Genomic DNA, 17,195 nt, shown 5'->3' with positions numbered 1-17,195 from the left:
CATCCATCCACCCCATCCATCCACCCCATCCATCCCGTGAGATGTCCTCAGTACCACTCGCTCCCTGGAGGCATTTCGCACGCCCTCATATCCCATGAGCCTCTGGGGCAGCGCGGGGCTCAGCTTGCTGGAGCAGCCGTCTCCAGGAGGGGGGAATCCCAGGAGAGACTCACCTCTCTATCGGACAGTTGGACTGGGTTTGAAACAGTGACGTGGCGCCTGGCACCACAGAGGCGATGAACATGTAGCAACTCCAAATACAATTATATTCATGTCTTTCATGGCCGATTGAATCTTGGTTGTCCCCACTGTGACCGTGGCAATGCAGCTGAACATTTTCCACACGCACGCACACACACACACACACAGGCCCTGTTTCTGTTCCACTGGGTGCAGTGCACCTGGGTCTCAGGTCTCTAGTCTGGCTTCTCTGGTGCAGAGCGGCAGGCCTTCTGGGAACAGTGTGGTCCAGCCTGGACAGGCCGCGGAAGAGACAGAAGCCAGAGATGCCCCCATACACACACACGCACGCACACACATACACACGCACGCACACACATACACACGCACGCACACACACACGCACGCATACACACACACACACACGCGCACACACACACGCACGCACACACATACACACACGCACACACACACACACACGCACGCACACACACACATACACACACACACACGCACACGCACGCGCACATACACACACACACACACAGCACAGAGGCCACAGGGGATTAGACATGATCCAGCCTTCTGGTTACGGTCACACTAAAATTGAGCACAGAGGACTGCCAGAGGACAGTGTCATTTAGACAGGGTTTGCCACAGCACATGTATTTGTGTGCACATGGAAATGTGCATCGTTTAAGATCCTCGGCAAAGTGATTAAAAGGATGCAATGCAAGCATGGTACTTGACAGTGGTTTTCCACATGACAAGGCCGAGACGATTCCCTCACATTTTCAAATGGCTACAATTTAATTTCCAAACTGTAGTAATTATGTTTTTTTTGTTGTTGCCTGAAACTAGTTTGTTCAATTTGTTTCATCATAATAAAACAAATGAAATGATAATAGAAAATATGACATTGATAATGTGATGCATGAGATCCATTTTCAGTAGGTGCTTTCTTTTCTTAGGCCCTGGATACATAATGTTCGCGTTGAGTGAGCATTCGGGACTAAACCCCCATTCAACCTCCTCACTCCAGGCCAAGTCAATCTTTCATGTAATGCTGATTTAATAGTATGTTAGTTCAGGGGCTAAGTGTTGTGCAACAAGGAAGGGATGACTTCAGATCCCCCAGAGAACATCCTGTACATTAATGTGTGTGTGTGTGTCTAAACAGATAAATCCCAGTGGATGGCTGCATGGTGCTGTCAGAGGCCTGGGCTATGTCCTGGTAATTGACATGGGAGCGCGTGTACAGGGAGCTCCTTTCAGATGCGTCGAAACAGCATGGAGGTAAGAGTCTGGATCAGTGCACCCACCTTCACAGGAATCCCTGTCACTAGCTGTTACCTTCACTCTCTCATCATCTCACTCTGACTGCACCTCTACATCACATTCTCTCACTGCCTCACTCTTCTTTGCTTCCTGGTTGTCAGGTGGCTGGGAGTCAGGTGGCCGAGCGGTTAGGGAATCGGGCTGGTAATCTGAAGGTTGCCAGTTCGATTCCCGGCCGTGCAAAACGACTTGTGACCTTGGGAAAGGCACTTCACCCTACTTGCCTCGGGGGAATGTCCCTGTACTTACTGTTACTTGCTCTGGATAAGAGCGTCTGCTAAATGACTAAATGTAAATGTAAAGAACTGATTGCATAGATACTTTCCCACACATCCACAGTAACGCCATGTTCCTGGATGTGTCCTGCCATGACTACGTATGCACGTACAGTAACGGCCAAAAAAAGTTGTATGGTAGTGTTGTGTTGTGGTATATGTGTGTACTGGCATTGCTCTTGCAGTCTCCTGCCTTTTCGTAGAAGGACGAGCCAATTCTTTTCATTCTCAAGCTCTGTTCTTTTCGACCTTCATGTTCCTCCGCCTGTTCTGCTACCCAGGAAACCTGAGGCGATGTAAACAGACAGAGACATGAGTCAGAGCAAGACCCTGGGCGAAAAAACACCCCCTCGAGGTCACAGAGGGGACTAGTGACACATAACACACACACACACACACACACAGGAACACAGACACACACACAGGAACACAGACACACACAAGAACGGGCCTTTCTTCAACACCGAGATATCCTCTCCGCCATCAGTGTTTGGAATCTCTCCGCAGTCCTCATCGACCATCTGCTGGGTCTGTCTGAGTTAGGTCGCCCTCGCCGTCGAGGATATCTCACACTTTTTTATTGTGTGTGAAATCTCCCAAGACTCTGGGGGCTGAGAAAAGAAGCCTTTTAATCTCCTCGCTCCAGCAGCCAGCAGTTAGTCAACGTGTCTCCAACAGCCAGACAACCGGCCAAGCAGATGGCTGAGCGGTAAGGGAATCGGGCTATCATTTACATTTACATTTAGTCATTTAGCAGACGCTCTTATCCAGAGCGACTTACAGTAAGTACAGGGACATTCCCCCGAGGCAAGTAGGGTGAAGTGCCTTGCCCAAGGACACAACATCAGTTGGCATGACCGGGAATCGAACTGGCAACCTTCGGATTACTATCCCGATTCCCTCACCGCTCAGCCACCTGACTCCCTATCACTCAGAAGGTTGCCGGTTCAATTCCTGGCTATGCCGTTTGACGATGTGTCCTTGAGAAAGGCACTTCACCCTACATGCCTCGGGGGGGGAATGTCCCTGTACTTACTGTAAGACGCACTGGATAAGAGCGTCTGCTAAATGACTAAATGTAAATGTAACCAGCAGCAGCCAGGAAGCAGAGAAGACGGCTGACACATGACAGCTTCTTTCGGGGGAATCGGTTTAGCCACTCACACCTGTGTTACATAACCACATTAGCTAGGGTAGCAATTATATGTGTGGAGACGGGCATAAATACACTCATGCACCCTCACACCCAAACGCACACACACACACACACCCAAACGCACACACACACACACACACACACACACGTACACACACACACACACCCAAACGCACACACACACACCCAAACGCACACATACACCCAAACGCACACACACCCAAATGCAGACGCCTGCACGTACACCCCTGCACACACACACAAACAAATATAATCAGTTACAGCCTGATTCGATCGCCTGTTCAGGGACATTTCAGGCGTCCGATACATTTACAGATCCAGAACACTTTTTCATATCCATATCCATATTTCCAGAAGCTGCACATGTAAGACAGATACTTATCCGTTTTCCGCTCTCTCTCTGTCTCTCTCTGTCTCTGTCTCTCTCTCTGTCTCTCTCTCTCTCTCTTTCTCTCTCTTTCTCTGTCTTTCTCTGTCTCTCTCTCTGTCTCTCTCTCTCTCTGTCTCTCTCTCTGTCTCTCTGTCTCTCTCACTCTCTCTTTGCCATCCAAGCGCCGTCATCTCTTCCTCACACCCTAGTAGGATCTCACAAAAAGATGACTTTTTAATTATCTTTCTTGACAAGTCTATGCTCAGTAATTAGTGTGACACCGCGGACGAGTAATTCAGAAAATTTACGTGTTCTGGCCCACAAATCCCAGCAGGATGGTAATTAAGCCGTGGTCGTGACTGTGGCCCAAAGCAGCTACTGTCACTTCCAGAGCTCCTTCTGGGAGAGAGAACGCTGCGAGATGCCCCCCCCCCCCACACACACACACACCCACACACACACCCATACCCCCACCCCCCCACACACACGTGCTTTACCCCCCCCTCAGACAAGCCTAATCTGCTCGGTGGTGACCACATCAAAGAGCGTCCAACCATCATCACTACAGCCCATGCTGAGGGTTAGGCAGTCGAAACTAACCACGCCCCCCCAGCAACATCAGCTGATTAGTATAACACTACACTCGCCTCAGTGCATCACATAGCAGAGACTCTAGGTGAACAGCTAACCAGTGTGGAAGCTACCTTGCCCCCGTCTAAGAGAAGGATGGGGAGAGGTGGGGGAGGAAGCAAGCATGGCTTTCAATTTTCCACCTCTCTGTTGTCTTCTGATCAGTTTCTTTTCCCCTTACTGCTGGCTCACAGTTCACTGCCCGCGTCAAGGCTGTGTCTCCAGAACACATTTGATTTATCAAGTACCGCCCCCCCCCCCCACGCACACACACATCCCCCCCCCCTCACACCCGTAGCCCCTCCATCTAAAGGACAGGCTGTGTGCCCTTGTCCCTAACTCCAACACAGGTGACGGCAGGGACAATCTCTGTGCGCCACACACAGTGTTCCCTCTTAGCACAACGGATGGGGAGTAAGGGTTTGGCTGATTCATGATCCAAAATTAAACACATTTATCACACAATGTGCTTCAAATAATTAAGTCCTTTTTTTATGGCTGAACTAATCGCCACAGGATCACCAGACCTTCAAAGTACTAGCCACAAATCTACCTCTCTCTCTCTCTCTCTCTCCCATGGCTTCTCCACAATTGTTGCATAACAGCTATTTCTATCGAGATGCCATTTTGTTGAGTAAAGATAGCTCTGCTTTTCTCTAAGTGTCAGTTGGAAGAATAACAGGAATGAGAAAATGAAGATAGTGTTTCCTCTCCCTCTCCCTCTCTCCCCCTCCCTCTCTCTCTCTCCCTCTCTCTCCCTCCCTCCCTCTCCCTCCATCTCTCCCTCTCTCTCCCTCTCATTAAGGTCCATTGAGAGGGGGTTGTCAGTGTAATCAATACAACTGAGAACACCAAAGAGGCGCAGACCTATCTGACACTAAGGCCGCTGGGATGAAGATGAAAGCTAGATGATGGAACCTTTAATATGTGTTGTGACTGCAAGTCAGGAGATGCGTCTGGGTTCCTGCTTGAAAGACCAAGAGTTAACAACAGAATCCTTGGCCTTGTCTGGGTATGTGATGACTGTACAACACGGAGATCATCGACCAAGTGTTGACGGAGAAAGGTTTTGTCAAAAACCGGATCTACAGAGAGCAGGGAGTCCTTCAGATACTGGCCGGATGGAACAAAGCCATTTATCTTCCTACAACCTTCACACAACAGTCCTCGAAAATGTTGTCACTTTTCATTGTGAATCTGTAGGCAATAACACAGACTGGCATCATACCCCGGATCACAATGCATTATTTTGTGTCTAAGAAAACACAATGTATAACAGAAACAACTAGAGTCAGAACTTTGAGTGTTTTTTCTCACACATTGCGAGCATTTCTAATGATACAACACAGATGTTTCTATTGAGAGGCAAGGCCAGTGTTCTCAGCATAACAGTAATGTAAACGAAAAGAAATGAGGAATTTAAACTTCCGACCTCTATATTTACTGCTCTCCCATTATATGAAGGTAAATTCCATGTTATTCATATGAATTGATATTAACATAAAAACAAATTCTGTAGTGCACATCATCTGGGCCTCTCTCTAAAAGCTCTTCCATAAGGCATTGATTAGACCCAAACACTTGACAGCTCTGGGCCACTCAAATGTATTTTTTTATTTATTTCTTTTTGCACTCAATCAATGTTTATGTATGGAAATATACTGTGTTTCCCCCCGGGGGCGTATTTGTTCAGTGGTATCTAGTATGTCTGACACAGTCTAATTTGCGGCAGAAAAGTCATTATTTTGCTGGGTTTTCACGCAAGTGTGTTACATAACTTTTTGAAGCCAGGGGTGACGTTTGATAATTGAATCATGCTGATGAAAAGAATATAGTTGAGCTATCCAATCACAGCTTCACACTCATGTACAGACTCTGTACACACACACATACACACACAGTATTGTAAGCAATCACACACTTTTCAGGCAATGAGACACAGCGTACCACAAAACAATCCAATATATCATGTACCCTTCACTGCAGAACACCCTAATAAAAAATGACATACTTTGTAGAACCATCATCAATCTACGAAAGAAGTGTAGCCTGCCAGTCTGCTGGCAGTTTCAACCCGCAAACACACACTCAAACACACACTCAAACACACACACACACACACACACTCGAACACACACACTCAAACACACACACACACTCGAACACACACACTCAAACACACACACACACACACTCGAACACACACACTCAAACACACACACACACACACTCGAACACACACACTCAAACACACACACACACACACACACTCGAACACACACACTCAAACACACACACTCAAACACACACACACACACACACACACTCGAACACACACACTCAAACACACACACACACTCAGCGTGGGCTCCAGGTCTGTGCCTTCACAGTCCTGTATGTGAACCCTTCCCACTCTGCAGCAGGAGTGGGCGGGGAACAGGGTCGAGACATGGGCAGAGACCTGCCCAAATTCTCCCTACTTCAAAAACCCAGCAAGGCTTCCCCCCCCTAGGATCCTATGCGGGGGAGTAATCAGGTTCCCTCTCTTGTACTTCACTTCCCTGCTTTCATGTGGAACTGAGAATAATATGTGGGCAGGTTTCTGTGTGTCTGAGTGAGTGTAGAGGGTGTGGACATCCAGTACACAGCAAGACACATATCTAGCAGTGTGCTCTGAGTAGTTCTCTATTTCTCTCTTTCTGCCTGCCTGCCTGCCTGTTTGCCTGTCTGTCTGTCTGTCTGCCTCTGTCTGCCTCTGTCTGCCTCTGTCTGCCTCTGTCTGCCTCTGTCTGCCTGTCTGCCTGCGGGCTCGTTCTCCTACTCCTCCTCCTCCTCCCTCCTCCTCCTCCCAAACCTTCCGTCAACCCTGAGAACAAGCTTAAAGGGACCCGCCCCCATTAAGAAATCCCCTTTTTCCCTAATTGAACAGTGCAGTCTTTATTAACACCCAAGGCTAATTGAAAATGACCCCCCCTCATCAATCCAGGGTGGTCCACAGAGAGGGTGGGGGGGGGGGGGGGCGCTAACAGTGATTACCTCATTCTTCCCTAACCCTCTATAACTGTGTTACGACTTGTCACACCAGGTTGCAGTATAGCAGTCCAGACGCATTTACACAAATGAACAGATTTATGTTCATTAATCCCTCGTAGGCACCAAGTGATTTATGGGTGCAGTTGTAGGCAGTGTAGACGGAAGCTGAATAGAGGAATACATTACCTTACGTACTCCCAGCATGCACCCTGAGTATATACACATGTACATCTCAGACACAGAACATCCACCACATCTCAGAATGAGATGCAACTCCTGTGCATTGAACTGTAACCCCTGACTCTCCACTGTGTACCTTCCTGTAATCCCTGGATATCTAATGTAACCCCTGTCATCTCTCTTTATCTAGTGGAGGGATTCATCAAGAAAGTGTTACACCGTTTAGCACACACACACGTGCGTACATACACAGGACCAGAAAGGAGGCTTTGGGTGTGTGTGTGTGTGTGTGTGTGTGTGTGTGTGCATGCCAAAGGCTCCTTGGTGGTCCTTTGTATCTGTGTGTGTGTGTGTGTGTGTGTGTGTGTGTGTGTGTGTGTGTGTGTGTGTGTGTGTGTGTGTGTGTGGTACAAACTACAAAGTGACTCATTTAGTACAGTGGGATATTTTCCTGCCAGTGACTGAATGCTCCTGGTCTGTAAACAGACAAATGTCCCCTACAGGAACACACACCGCCCTGCAGCTCCCACATGCCTCAGCCTAATGAATTTTTAAAGACAGCATAAATCAAACCACAGGCCAGATCAATAGACCACAGAGTGGATTTCATAAGCCTGATACACACGACGCCTCCGCCCGGGCGCCTTGTCAAACGACCTCTCACCTGAACCCCGCTCGGTCACACTCTCTCTCTTTATGTCTCTCTCTCTCTCCCCCTCTCCCTCTCCCTCTCCCCCTCCCCCTCCCCCTCCCTCTCTCTCTCTCTCTCCCTAAAGTAGAGTAATGGAATCTCATTAGATGTGTCAGCAGCGTTCATGGTGGCTTCCACCTGTCTTCTCTGAGATGCACAGTGACCTACATGCTTGATTAACCTGCAGATTGCTGGTGAATCCCTGGCATAACTGGTGCTGTGGTGGATCTCCAAGGATATGGACGATTTGGCCTTCTCTAACATCCGATGGAACTGCTGTAAATCGCCTAACGATGGGCTGTCTTCGTAGATCAGAGGCATGACTAGTCAGAGACAGGGAAGAAGGGGACATCTATTGAGGACGATGCTCGTTACCTCCATGGAGTCCTGCTTTGTTGAATGCTGCACACAGAGAGTTGGGGTTTCCAAACCAGCAGGTCTGTGGATGCTGTGGATGTTAATTCCATCTTGTGCTCAGGGAGTCAGGTGGCTGAGCGGTTAGGGAATCGGGCTAGTAAGCAGAAGGTTGCTAGTTCGATTCCCGGCTGTGCAGAATATGACGTTGTGTCCTTGGGCAAGGCACTTCACCCTACATGTCCCTGTACTTACTGTAAGTCGCTCTGGATAAGAGCTTCTGCTAAATGACTAAATGTAAATGTAATGCTCCCATCTGAATGACAAGCCTGGGTGCTGTGCTTCTCCTGCATGGGTCATTAGCTTCACCGTAGCACGGAAACCTTCCAATTACCTGGCAAGGGGTTCAAACTCCCTCCTCCTCTCATCTCCCTCACCTCGGCGTGGAGAAAGATGAAATTGCTGGAAGATTGTATGCAAGATCCAAGAAACTATTTCTCGGAGATTGAAGAAAATATCTGAAGGAAAGATAAACCACTCTGGCGAAAAGTGATAAAGGGAAGAAGTAGGTAATCACTTTAATTAAATCAAGATGTTGGGGAGAATGCAGAATTAGGAAAATCTCATGGATGAGGGGAAGTGTGGAAGGGATTGGGACAAGAAGAGTGAGAAATAACTTAAAAGCCAAAAATAATCGCTTGTGCAGATGGAGCAAAAGATGAGGATGATGAAAGATGGAAGGAGAGAGCAATCAACTGTCAAATATGCAAGTTCTCACATGGGGTGGCGTCACTGAGCCTAATGATGGTAAACACCATGACACCAAGCCCCAACTAGCTGGAATGAAAGACAGACGAGGCTTAATTATGACTGGTTTACAGATCCACAACCCACATTCTAGCAATACTGAAGATGCATTTTTAAATGGCTGTTTCAGACAGTTTGCATAATTCGCAAATGTTTTGGGAGAACACCACCAAACACTAGGTTTCAAGGTTTCACATAAGCCAGCTCTAGTGAATAACAAGTTTATTTCAGTGCCCCCCTCCTCGCTGCCAACGGGAATCCGAGCCATCTTCACTGACAATAAAGACAAAGACAGATGAAACAAGGGGCGGAAAGCTGTGTGGTTAAAAGACAACAGAATTGTTCTGATTCTCAAGGACGTTGCTGTGTCCTCTCCCCTCCAGCTGAGTCTGTCCCCACTGAATCTGTCTCGGTCTCACAAAAATCGGGTCCTGTCATTCCTTCTCTGCTACTTACGAACCATGAAGCATTGTAAACGGGGGAGAGCTGGAGGGATTGAGAGACCCCAGAAGGCTGGAGCTGGAGGGATTGAGAGACCCCAGAAGGCTGGAGCTGGAAAGCTTCAGACTAATTCCATATTTTTGTATCCATAATTTTGTCCGAGTACAGTTCTAAGCCAATGCCAAGTGAGCGCTAAGTCGTTCTTCACGCAGACAATTGGGGTTTTTCTACAAATAATCCCAATCATGCCAACACATATGACAACCGGGTAACAAGCTTTTGCACAAGCAAAGCCATTCACATTACAGCAGAAACACATGACATACTCTATAATGCACTGTTGACCTTATTCTCACAAGGCAATCTGTGGAATAGGGAGATTTGGCTTGTCTCCTGAAAGACTTTTTATGCCAAAGAACAATGGCCTAGTTTGTCATGCCAGCCTCTTAAACATGCATCACAGGCAGGGCAGACAATGATTCAAAAACACAAAAGCGCCCACTGTCATTACACTCTCTGAAAAGCAACACACAACCATTATCCACACGCATTAGATTAGCTCAGAATGTCTAACAACCATCTTAATAAACCCAGTACTTGACCCTCAGAGAGGCCTCATCCAGGTCTTGATCATAATTATCGTTTCATTTAGAATTTCCTTTTGTGTCCTACTCTTGAGAGTCCATTTTCTACTATTTCTGCACTGATAGAAAACTCTCTGGAGCATTGCCATGTCAACTAAACAACAGATTCCAATAGGCATGCAGCACTCGCATGGGTCATTAGGTACTTATTATGGTCTGGGAGCTCAGGTGGCGTTGTTATGGTTTCTCAGCACTCACCGGAAAACCGGCTGAGATAAAAATCACACATAGTCCAGTTTTTGGACAATTCCTCAATGCATCACAGGCACATTCCCCACAAAGGTGTACGTGTTTGTAATGTGAACCACTTCTAAATGATAAAAATGACTATTTAATCATCAACTCACAGCCCTTGCTTCGCCACGGGAAGAAAGGTACGTTCACAAGCAGGTGTCATGCATCATCGGCAATGACAGTCGTCTCCCTGTTTGTGATGAAGCGGGGGGAGAAAGGATTGAACGGGGAGAGTGGTGCACTCCTATTGCAGCTAGCCTGGTCCTTACCATCTGTTCTGGAGGCTTCCACCCCCTCCCTGCTCACCCTGGCCCTGTCTCCCTCCCCCTGTATGGAGACACTCTGGGGCTACAGATGCCATGAAAGGCCAGAGAGACTGTAAAGCAACTCACATCCTCACTTTCCATCCATCAGCATAACCGCTCAGTTCTGATGATTAGCTATTGATGCTGTTCCAAGAACTCCAGGAATTGGGATTCAACAAAACACATAACCGTGACTAATAGGCACAGTTCTGCGTAGTGGTGTCGTGGCAAAAGGAAGACCTAATTTGGAGTCAAAGAGATTCAGTAATCCACTTTGTTCTGATCGACGCCCCTGATCGGAACCCGCGTAGCGTGGCGCAGGAACGGATCTGAGATCAAGTTGCGGAGAAAGCATGAGTCACCAGCTCCTCCCCCTGCGTAGATGTGGGTCTGCATATCAACAACAGGCCCCTTCCACAACAACAACAACCCCTTTTTAATTTCTCAACCCTGATCAGCCGTAACCATGACGACGTGACCGGCGTCCCACCAAACCTCCCACAACCTCTATTCCTAGCTCTATCACAGTCGCAGAAGGTGCCAGCCACAGCACAGCCTAGTGCAAGAACTAGAGGCTCAGAGTCCACCTGACATCCAGCCAGTATTAATGACAGCTAATAGTTCAATTACAGCCGGCCAAGCTTTCTCTCCAGGGGAAGAGATTGTTATCCACTGATTGGATCTGCTGCCGGCTGCTGCTATCATCGCTTCAAAGCTGCCTGGGGCCGTTGTTAACACGGCCGGGGTGAGAGGCGAGCTGTCTCATAGCCTGCCTGGAGCAGGAGGGAGGGAAGACCACTGGGTCAGGATGGGAAGGAAGGCACTTCCTCGTGTGTGTTTCTTACTGTCGAGTTCTGGAGGCGTGAGGATGTTTTGAGGTGTTTCACAAAGATATGACGGGATTGTCGATGATGAACTGATTAGGATTTGTCATCTACACCCCTGGTATATTGTTGTCATATTTTTGTTTTACAAAAACATACGCTCTTTCCTCTGTTCCCAGTTGCCCAGTGACCCTGCGTTTATATTTACATTTAGTCATTTAGCAGACGCTCTTATCCAGAGCGACTTACAGTAAGTACAGGGTCATTCCCCCGAGGCAAGTAGGGTGAAGTGCCTTGCCCAAGGACACAACGTCAATTGGCATGACCGGGAATCGAACTGGCAACCTTCGGATTACTAGTCCGACTCCCTCACAGCTCAGCCACCTGACTCCCAGTTATATCTGGTCAATCATTTTTTTATGAAGCCATACTTGTACAAAGGCCTTTGTTTCTACGAGTCATACTCCATTATTGTGAAGACATAGCAGATGGCCTCTCATGGGCTCCACAGACAACAGTCTGATTTTATAACTATCTTCAGATTTACAGAGGGAGTAATCTACCTTGGCTTCATCACTGCCCCCAGAGCGGCTGCTTTGCACACTGTAACTAAAGAATCTTACTCTCCCCAGCAGGCCTGGGATCATAGCAGGGTCATCTGTTGGTGGCCATAAGAGTATCTCCCTTCAGATGGATGTGTGTTGTCTCAAACATCCGATGGAACTGCTGTAAATTGCCTAGCCTTGGCTGTTCTCTCTGACATGTTAATCTGTGTATATATTTCCCCCAGTTTCGGGTTACTTGTAATCAAGAACGCATCGACATAGGAAATACAAAATGATTAGTAGCCTACCTGGTCCAAATCTTTTTCATGGTCGTTCACAATCTCAAATTTGGTCTGGTCATCATGGAGACTTCCGGAATAGGATGGATTGCATACGCCATCTAGCGGTACTTTCAGGGAATTCGGGGTTCCAAATCAATGACATAAACATATTAAAAAACTTTAAACCCCTCGCAAAGCATGGGAAGAAAAGTTACATATAATTGATGAGTATAATATTGGCTGCAGTTCTGCTAATTTATATATAATCCATATAACCAAACTATAAACGTTATAGTACGAATGACACTATAAAACTGCGTGCAATTTTAACAGAGGGCCACGTTATTAGTTGAATAGCCACATTTGGAATAACTTCTACATAGAGAACGCACATTCTTCCAGGCGCAAGCACGCGTTAAATCCTCGTGCACAACGCGGAGTTTAAAACTTTTCCCCGGAGCTCTGGCTTGTTACTGAACCGCCGTAGCACATTCACCTACCGCTCAATCGCTCACGTAATGGCCATTGCGCGTCCCCGTTACCGATTTGGAGAAGTCGGTGCCATCTCCACTCACACAAGCAAGTAGAAGCCGCTTTGTTTCCCAAAGCAAAAAGAGAAAACGGACAAAATGATTTGGTAAGTCTGAATTCTAATCGTGTTATCTGGTTGGCATTTGGTTCAATATGTTTTAGCAACACTAGTGTAAAGTGAGAAATAATGCAAAAGTAAAAACTATACTGCTGATGAGCAGCCTAAACAGACCTAGTTAAGACAATTAAGTATGTAGTAGGTAATTTTCAAGTACAATTTCTATTATCTTTGTATTCAACAATTTCACAAATGGATGGATGCTAAAATACAAATATGAGTAGTGAAATACTTATATATGAATACTTAATATGTATGTGTATATACATACATAAAATATATATAAATAATATAGCAGCCTACAATCACTAAAACTAGTGTGAGCTACTTTTGTAGTCAGCTAGTGCCTCTTGTAGTCTTTGTAGTTCTTTTGTCTCTGAGTTGGCTGACAACTGCTTGTACACTCCCCTTTAGACCAAGCAAGGGGGTCAGTGGACTGATGGTGGAGGGCAAGCATTATGCATCTCATTAATTAGTCCATCCCCTTTCCAGAAAATTCAGCACAGTGTATGTAGATAGTACTGTGACAGTGTATGGATATTAAAGTAATCTGTATGTAAAATCAATGTCAAAAATGTCTTACTAACTGTGTGCAAGAGTTGAGTTGGGTTTAGGGATTGGCTGGTTGTGCACAGAAATTTACTTCACTTAATTTGTTTCCCCACTGTTTATAATTTTCTGAACCACAGTGTCAAATGCCATACCCACATTATGATCATCAGGCATTAATTGACCATTCTCCTCTTAACAGAAAAGGAGTCTGAAATACTTAAAGCGAGAGACAGGACAAAGCACAGTATGACACGGCCAGTGTACAACAAATTAATCTGATTAAAGAATTACAGCATTCCAAAGCGGAATCTCACATAATCATCCGGATGAAAATGTCGGTTGAGAATGTTGTAATTCTGTAATTCTGTTGCCCATGGTGACTGTGCCTCAAGATACGATGTGGAAATTGCATTGCGCTGTTGAATAAATGCCATGCCTTAAAACAAATCAATTACATTCCACCTCAAAAGGCCTTTCTATTGCTGCCCATGGCTTCCTTCCAAAGTATTGGTTATGTCAAACACATAAACACACTCAGGAACACACTATGGTTCCAAGGTGGGGCAGGGCTAGGTTAATGAGTGATTCAACTGGGCAGAGGGCAGGTAGACAAGAACTACATCCTGTGGGGAAACAGCTTTCTGTGGTAAAATCATCAAAAATACTCAACATTTTCCCTCTCCAAGGACCCGAGGCATCTACAGGGGTAAGACGCTGGGAGGAAAGAGAGATTTGTGATTGTGAGCAGATTACTTTACCCTTTATCTTGCTCGTCTTGGAACAGCTCAGAAAAACATGTCAGATGATTTTAAAAACAAGTCCCTGATGGGCTATCCATATCCTAGCACTGTATCAGCAAATGTCAAATGAAGACACTGACAGACAAGCTGTATGGATTTAGCTGTGATTAATGATTCGTTGAGGTTGTTCATCAGGTTTATCTTGTGCGAGGTGGCAGTGATTAGAAATGGGTGACATGTAAACTGTGTTCCTTCAAGATATGCCAGTGTACGGTATGTCAGGCTCCAGAAGCTGTCATGTGCGGTTGTTATCGAGCTGTATTGCCTTCTGTGGCGAATACAAGGCAGCGACTCCATAGGCTGTGCTCCACCGCAGCAAATGAAACCAACAAAAGGGCATGCTCACCTTCCTTACACTGTATGTGCTCTGATAAAGAACAGAGGATTGTGTACACTTTGGGTGGGACACTCAGACACTGTTTTTTTTTTTACAACAGAGGCAAACAACAAGCTGATGCTGTGTTTCACTGTGCAGACACAGTGAAACACAGCATCAGGTTTCATGTTTTAGGAATACAAAAAAGAACACAGTTAATCTAGGATTGGGATTATAGTTAGCCCTTCTGTTTGAAGGTATAGGCAGTCCTGTCTCTCTGAAACTGAGAGCATTTGGCTGACAAAAATAAATAAAATAAGGACCTAAAACAACATACTTAAATAAGACACACAGATGTTCAGACCGTACTTGAGATCTAACAAGGCTTGCTTATTCATGTCGCTGTGACTAGTGAACACCCTCTCCTCAGCAGATGAGTGCTCAGCCATAAATCACAACCAGACCAGCGAGTCACGCCTGATTGGACACCTTTCCTCTCGCCACGTCGCTGTCTGTTGCCGTCGTGGGACCCGGGGTCACCATGGAGACGGTGGTGATCGTGGCCATCGGGGTGCTGGCCACCATCTTCCTGGCGTCCTTCATTGCCCTGGTGATGGTGTGCCGACACCGCTACTGCCACCCCCTCAGCATACTGCATCACTTTGACTCCAAGTCAGTGTTCCAACGCATCTGGGGATGGGAGGGGACGTCAGCACACGGGTGGGTTAGGGTGCATATGACCTGCAGCCCGAGGCTGTGGTCTCCTCGCTTCACAGTTGATTGTACTGACTGTTCCCTTCTTGTGTTCCACGCATGGTCTCTGTGGTTTAGCCCCTCTACATAGCACTCAGGGCAAACCTGCTTGAATGTGAGGTTAATGCCAAGTTAACATGCAAGGTCTCGCTCTCTCTCTTGCTGTCAGTCTGTTTCTCTTTCTTTCTCTCTTGTTCTCTCTGTCTGTCTCTCTCTCTCTTGCTCTTACTCTCTCTTTCTCTTGCTCTCACTGTCTGTCTCTCATCAAGCCCTTGTGTATTCTCCTATGCAACCTCACATCTCTCTGTTCACCTGGTCCCCATTGTCCTCCCCCAGACCCAACGTGGACCTTATTGGGGCCATGGAGACCCAGAGCGAGCCCTCAGAACTCGAGCTGGATGACGTGGTCATCACCAACCCTCACATCGAGGCCATCCTGGAGAATGAAGACTGGATCGAGGACGCCTCGTACGTCTGACTTAGGAGCATACCAGTGCTAGCCTGAGTGCTAGCCTGAGTGCTAGCCTGAGTGCTAGCCTGAGTGCTAGCCTGAGTGCTAGCCTGAGTGCTAGCCTGAGTGCTAGCCTGAGTGCTAGCCTGGCCGCTAGCCTGGCCGCTAGCCTGGCCGCTAGCCTGGCCGCTAGCCTGGCCGCTAGCCTGGCCGCTAGCCTGGCCGCTAGCCTGGCCGCTAGGCTGGCCGCTAGGCTGGCCGCTAGGCTGGCCGCTAGGCTGGCCGCTAGGCTGGCCGCTAGGCTGGCCGCTAGGCTGGCCGCTAGGCTGGCCGCTAGGCTGGCTGTACACAAGTCCATAGAGACCTCCTCTCGGTCTATTATCAAGTATTAGCAGATTCAATATTGTATACAGGCATGTACTAGAGCATATTTTAACTGAATGTTTGTTTTTAACAGTGGTTTGGTGTCTCACTGTATCTCCATCCTAAAGGTAACGTTAAGCAACACCCAGGTGCTTTGATATTTTTTCTTTCTTGTCCAACTGGATCATATTTACTGTACACACACTGTGTGTTCACAGATCTGCCACACCCTGACTGAAAAGCTGGTCGCCATGACAATGGGCTCAGGAGCAAAGGTCAAGGCCCCGGCCAGCCTCAGTGACATCATCACCGTTGCCAAACGCATCAGTCCTAGGTGACATTCAGACTGGGTTGAATCTATCATCTGAATTGCAGCCGTTATTACAAATCTATATTTTTATTAAGACGGATACTGGCTGACCTATTCTCCGACCTCTCTTTTGTCCCTTCCCGTAATCCTGTGTGTCGTGTGCAGGGTTGATGACGTGGTTCGATCGATGTACCCCCCCCTGGATCCCATCCTGCTGGACGCCAGGTAATCACAACTGCCACTAAGCCTCCATCATCTGCCATGGAGAGACAGTTAAGAGCAGACAGTGATGGCTGACCATGCAGACAGCTGCCTTATAGAATGCATTCATAGAGCGCTCTAGACTGAGTGCGGGGTACCTGGGCTGCGACAATCAAAGAGGAAATGATGTGCTTGGTCTTTTTGTTCAGCTTAAACCTGTCTGTCTTATGGTGTCCCTCAGGGCCACTGCTCTCCTCCTGTCGGTCAGCCACCTGGTTTTGGTGACACGCAATGCCTGTCACATGTCTGGCAGTATGGACTGGATCGACCAATCGCTGCATGCTGCAGAGGATCACATGGTGGTGCTTAGGGAAGCGGCCCTGGCTTCTGAACCAGAGAGAAGTCTACCTGGAATAGACATGCAGAGAGAGCAGGCCATTTAGAGTACACACATACAAACACACATATTTGCATATATTTGCATATACACT

The 17,195-nt window shown here is 47.2% G+C and overlaps 1 protein-coding gene across 1 annotated transcript; it reads left to right on the top strand.

The window, feature by feature from the left end:
• The first annotated feature begins 15,104 nt into the window (after positions 1–15,104).
• tmem98 (transmembrane protein 98) lies at positions 15,105–17,158 on the top strand. Its single transcript, XM_067232373.1, has 6 exons — positions 15,105–15,298; positions 15,716–15,847; positions 16,288–16,321; positions 16,412–16,527; positions 16,669–16,728; positions 16,946–17,158. Exons 1-6 carry the CDS (start codon positions 15,168–15,170, stop codon positions 17,145–17,147), a joined length of 675 nt encoding a protein of 224 aa, XP_067088474.1. The 5' UTR covers positions 15,105–15,167; the 3' UTR covers positions 17,148–17,158.
• The last annotated feature ends 37 nt before the right edge of the window (positions 17,159–17,195 follow it).

The sequence above is a fragment of the Osmerus mordax genome, chromosome 3 (genome assembly GCF_038355195.1).
Source record: "Osmerus mordax isolate fOsmMor3 chromosome 3, fOsmMor3.pri, whole genome shotgun sequence".
Classification (NCBI taxonomy): Eukaryota; Metazoa; Chordata; class Actinopteri; order Osmeriformes; family Osmeridae; genus Osmerus; species Osmerus mordax.
This window is presented reverse-complemented; position numbering and strand designations above follow the sequence as displayed.

Bases quoted from the DNA above. Each gene is read 5' to 3' on its own strand.
- tmem98 (XM_067232373.1), top strand. From the start codon at position 15,168: ATGGAGACGGTGGTGATCGTGGCCATCGGGGTGCTGGCCACCATCTTC. The intron at 15,299-15,715 runs GTCAGTGTTCCA...GTCCTCCCCCAG, and splicing joins CTGCATCACTTTGACTCCAA to ACCCAACGTGGACCTTATTG. The intron at 16,322-16,411 runs GTAACGTTAAGC...GTGTGTTCACAG, and splicing joins ACTGTATCTCCATCCTAAAG to ATCTGCCACACCCTGACTGA.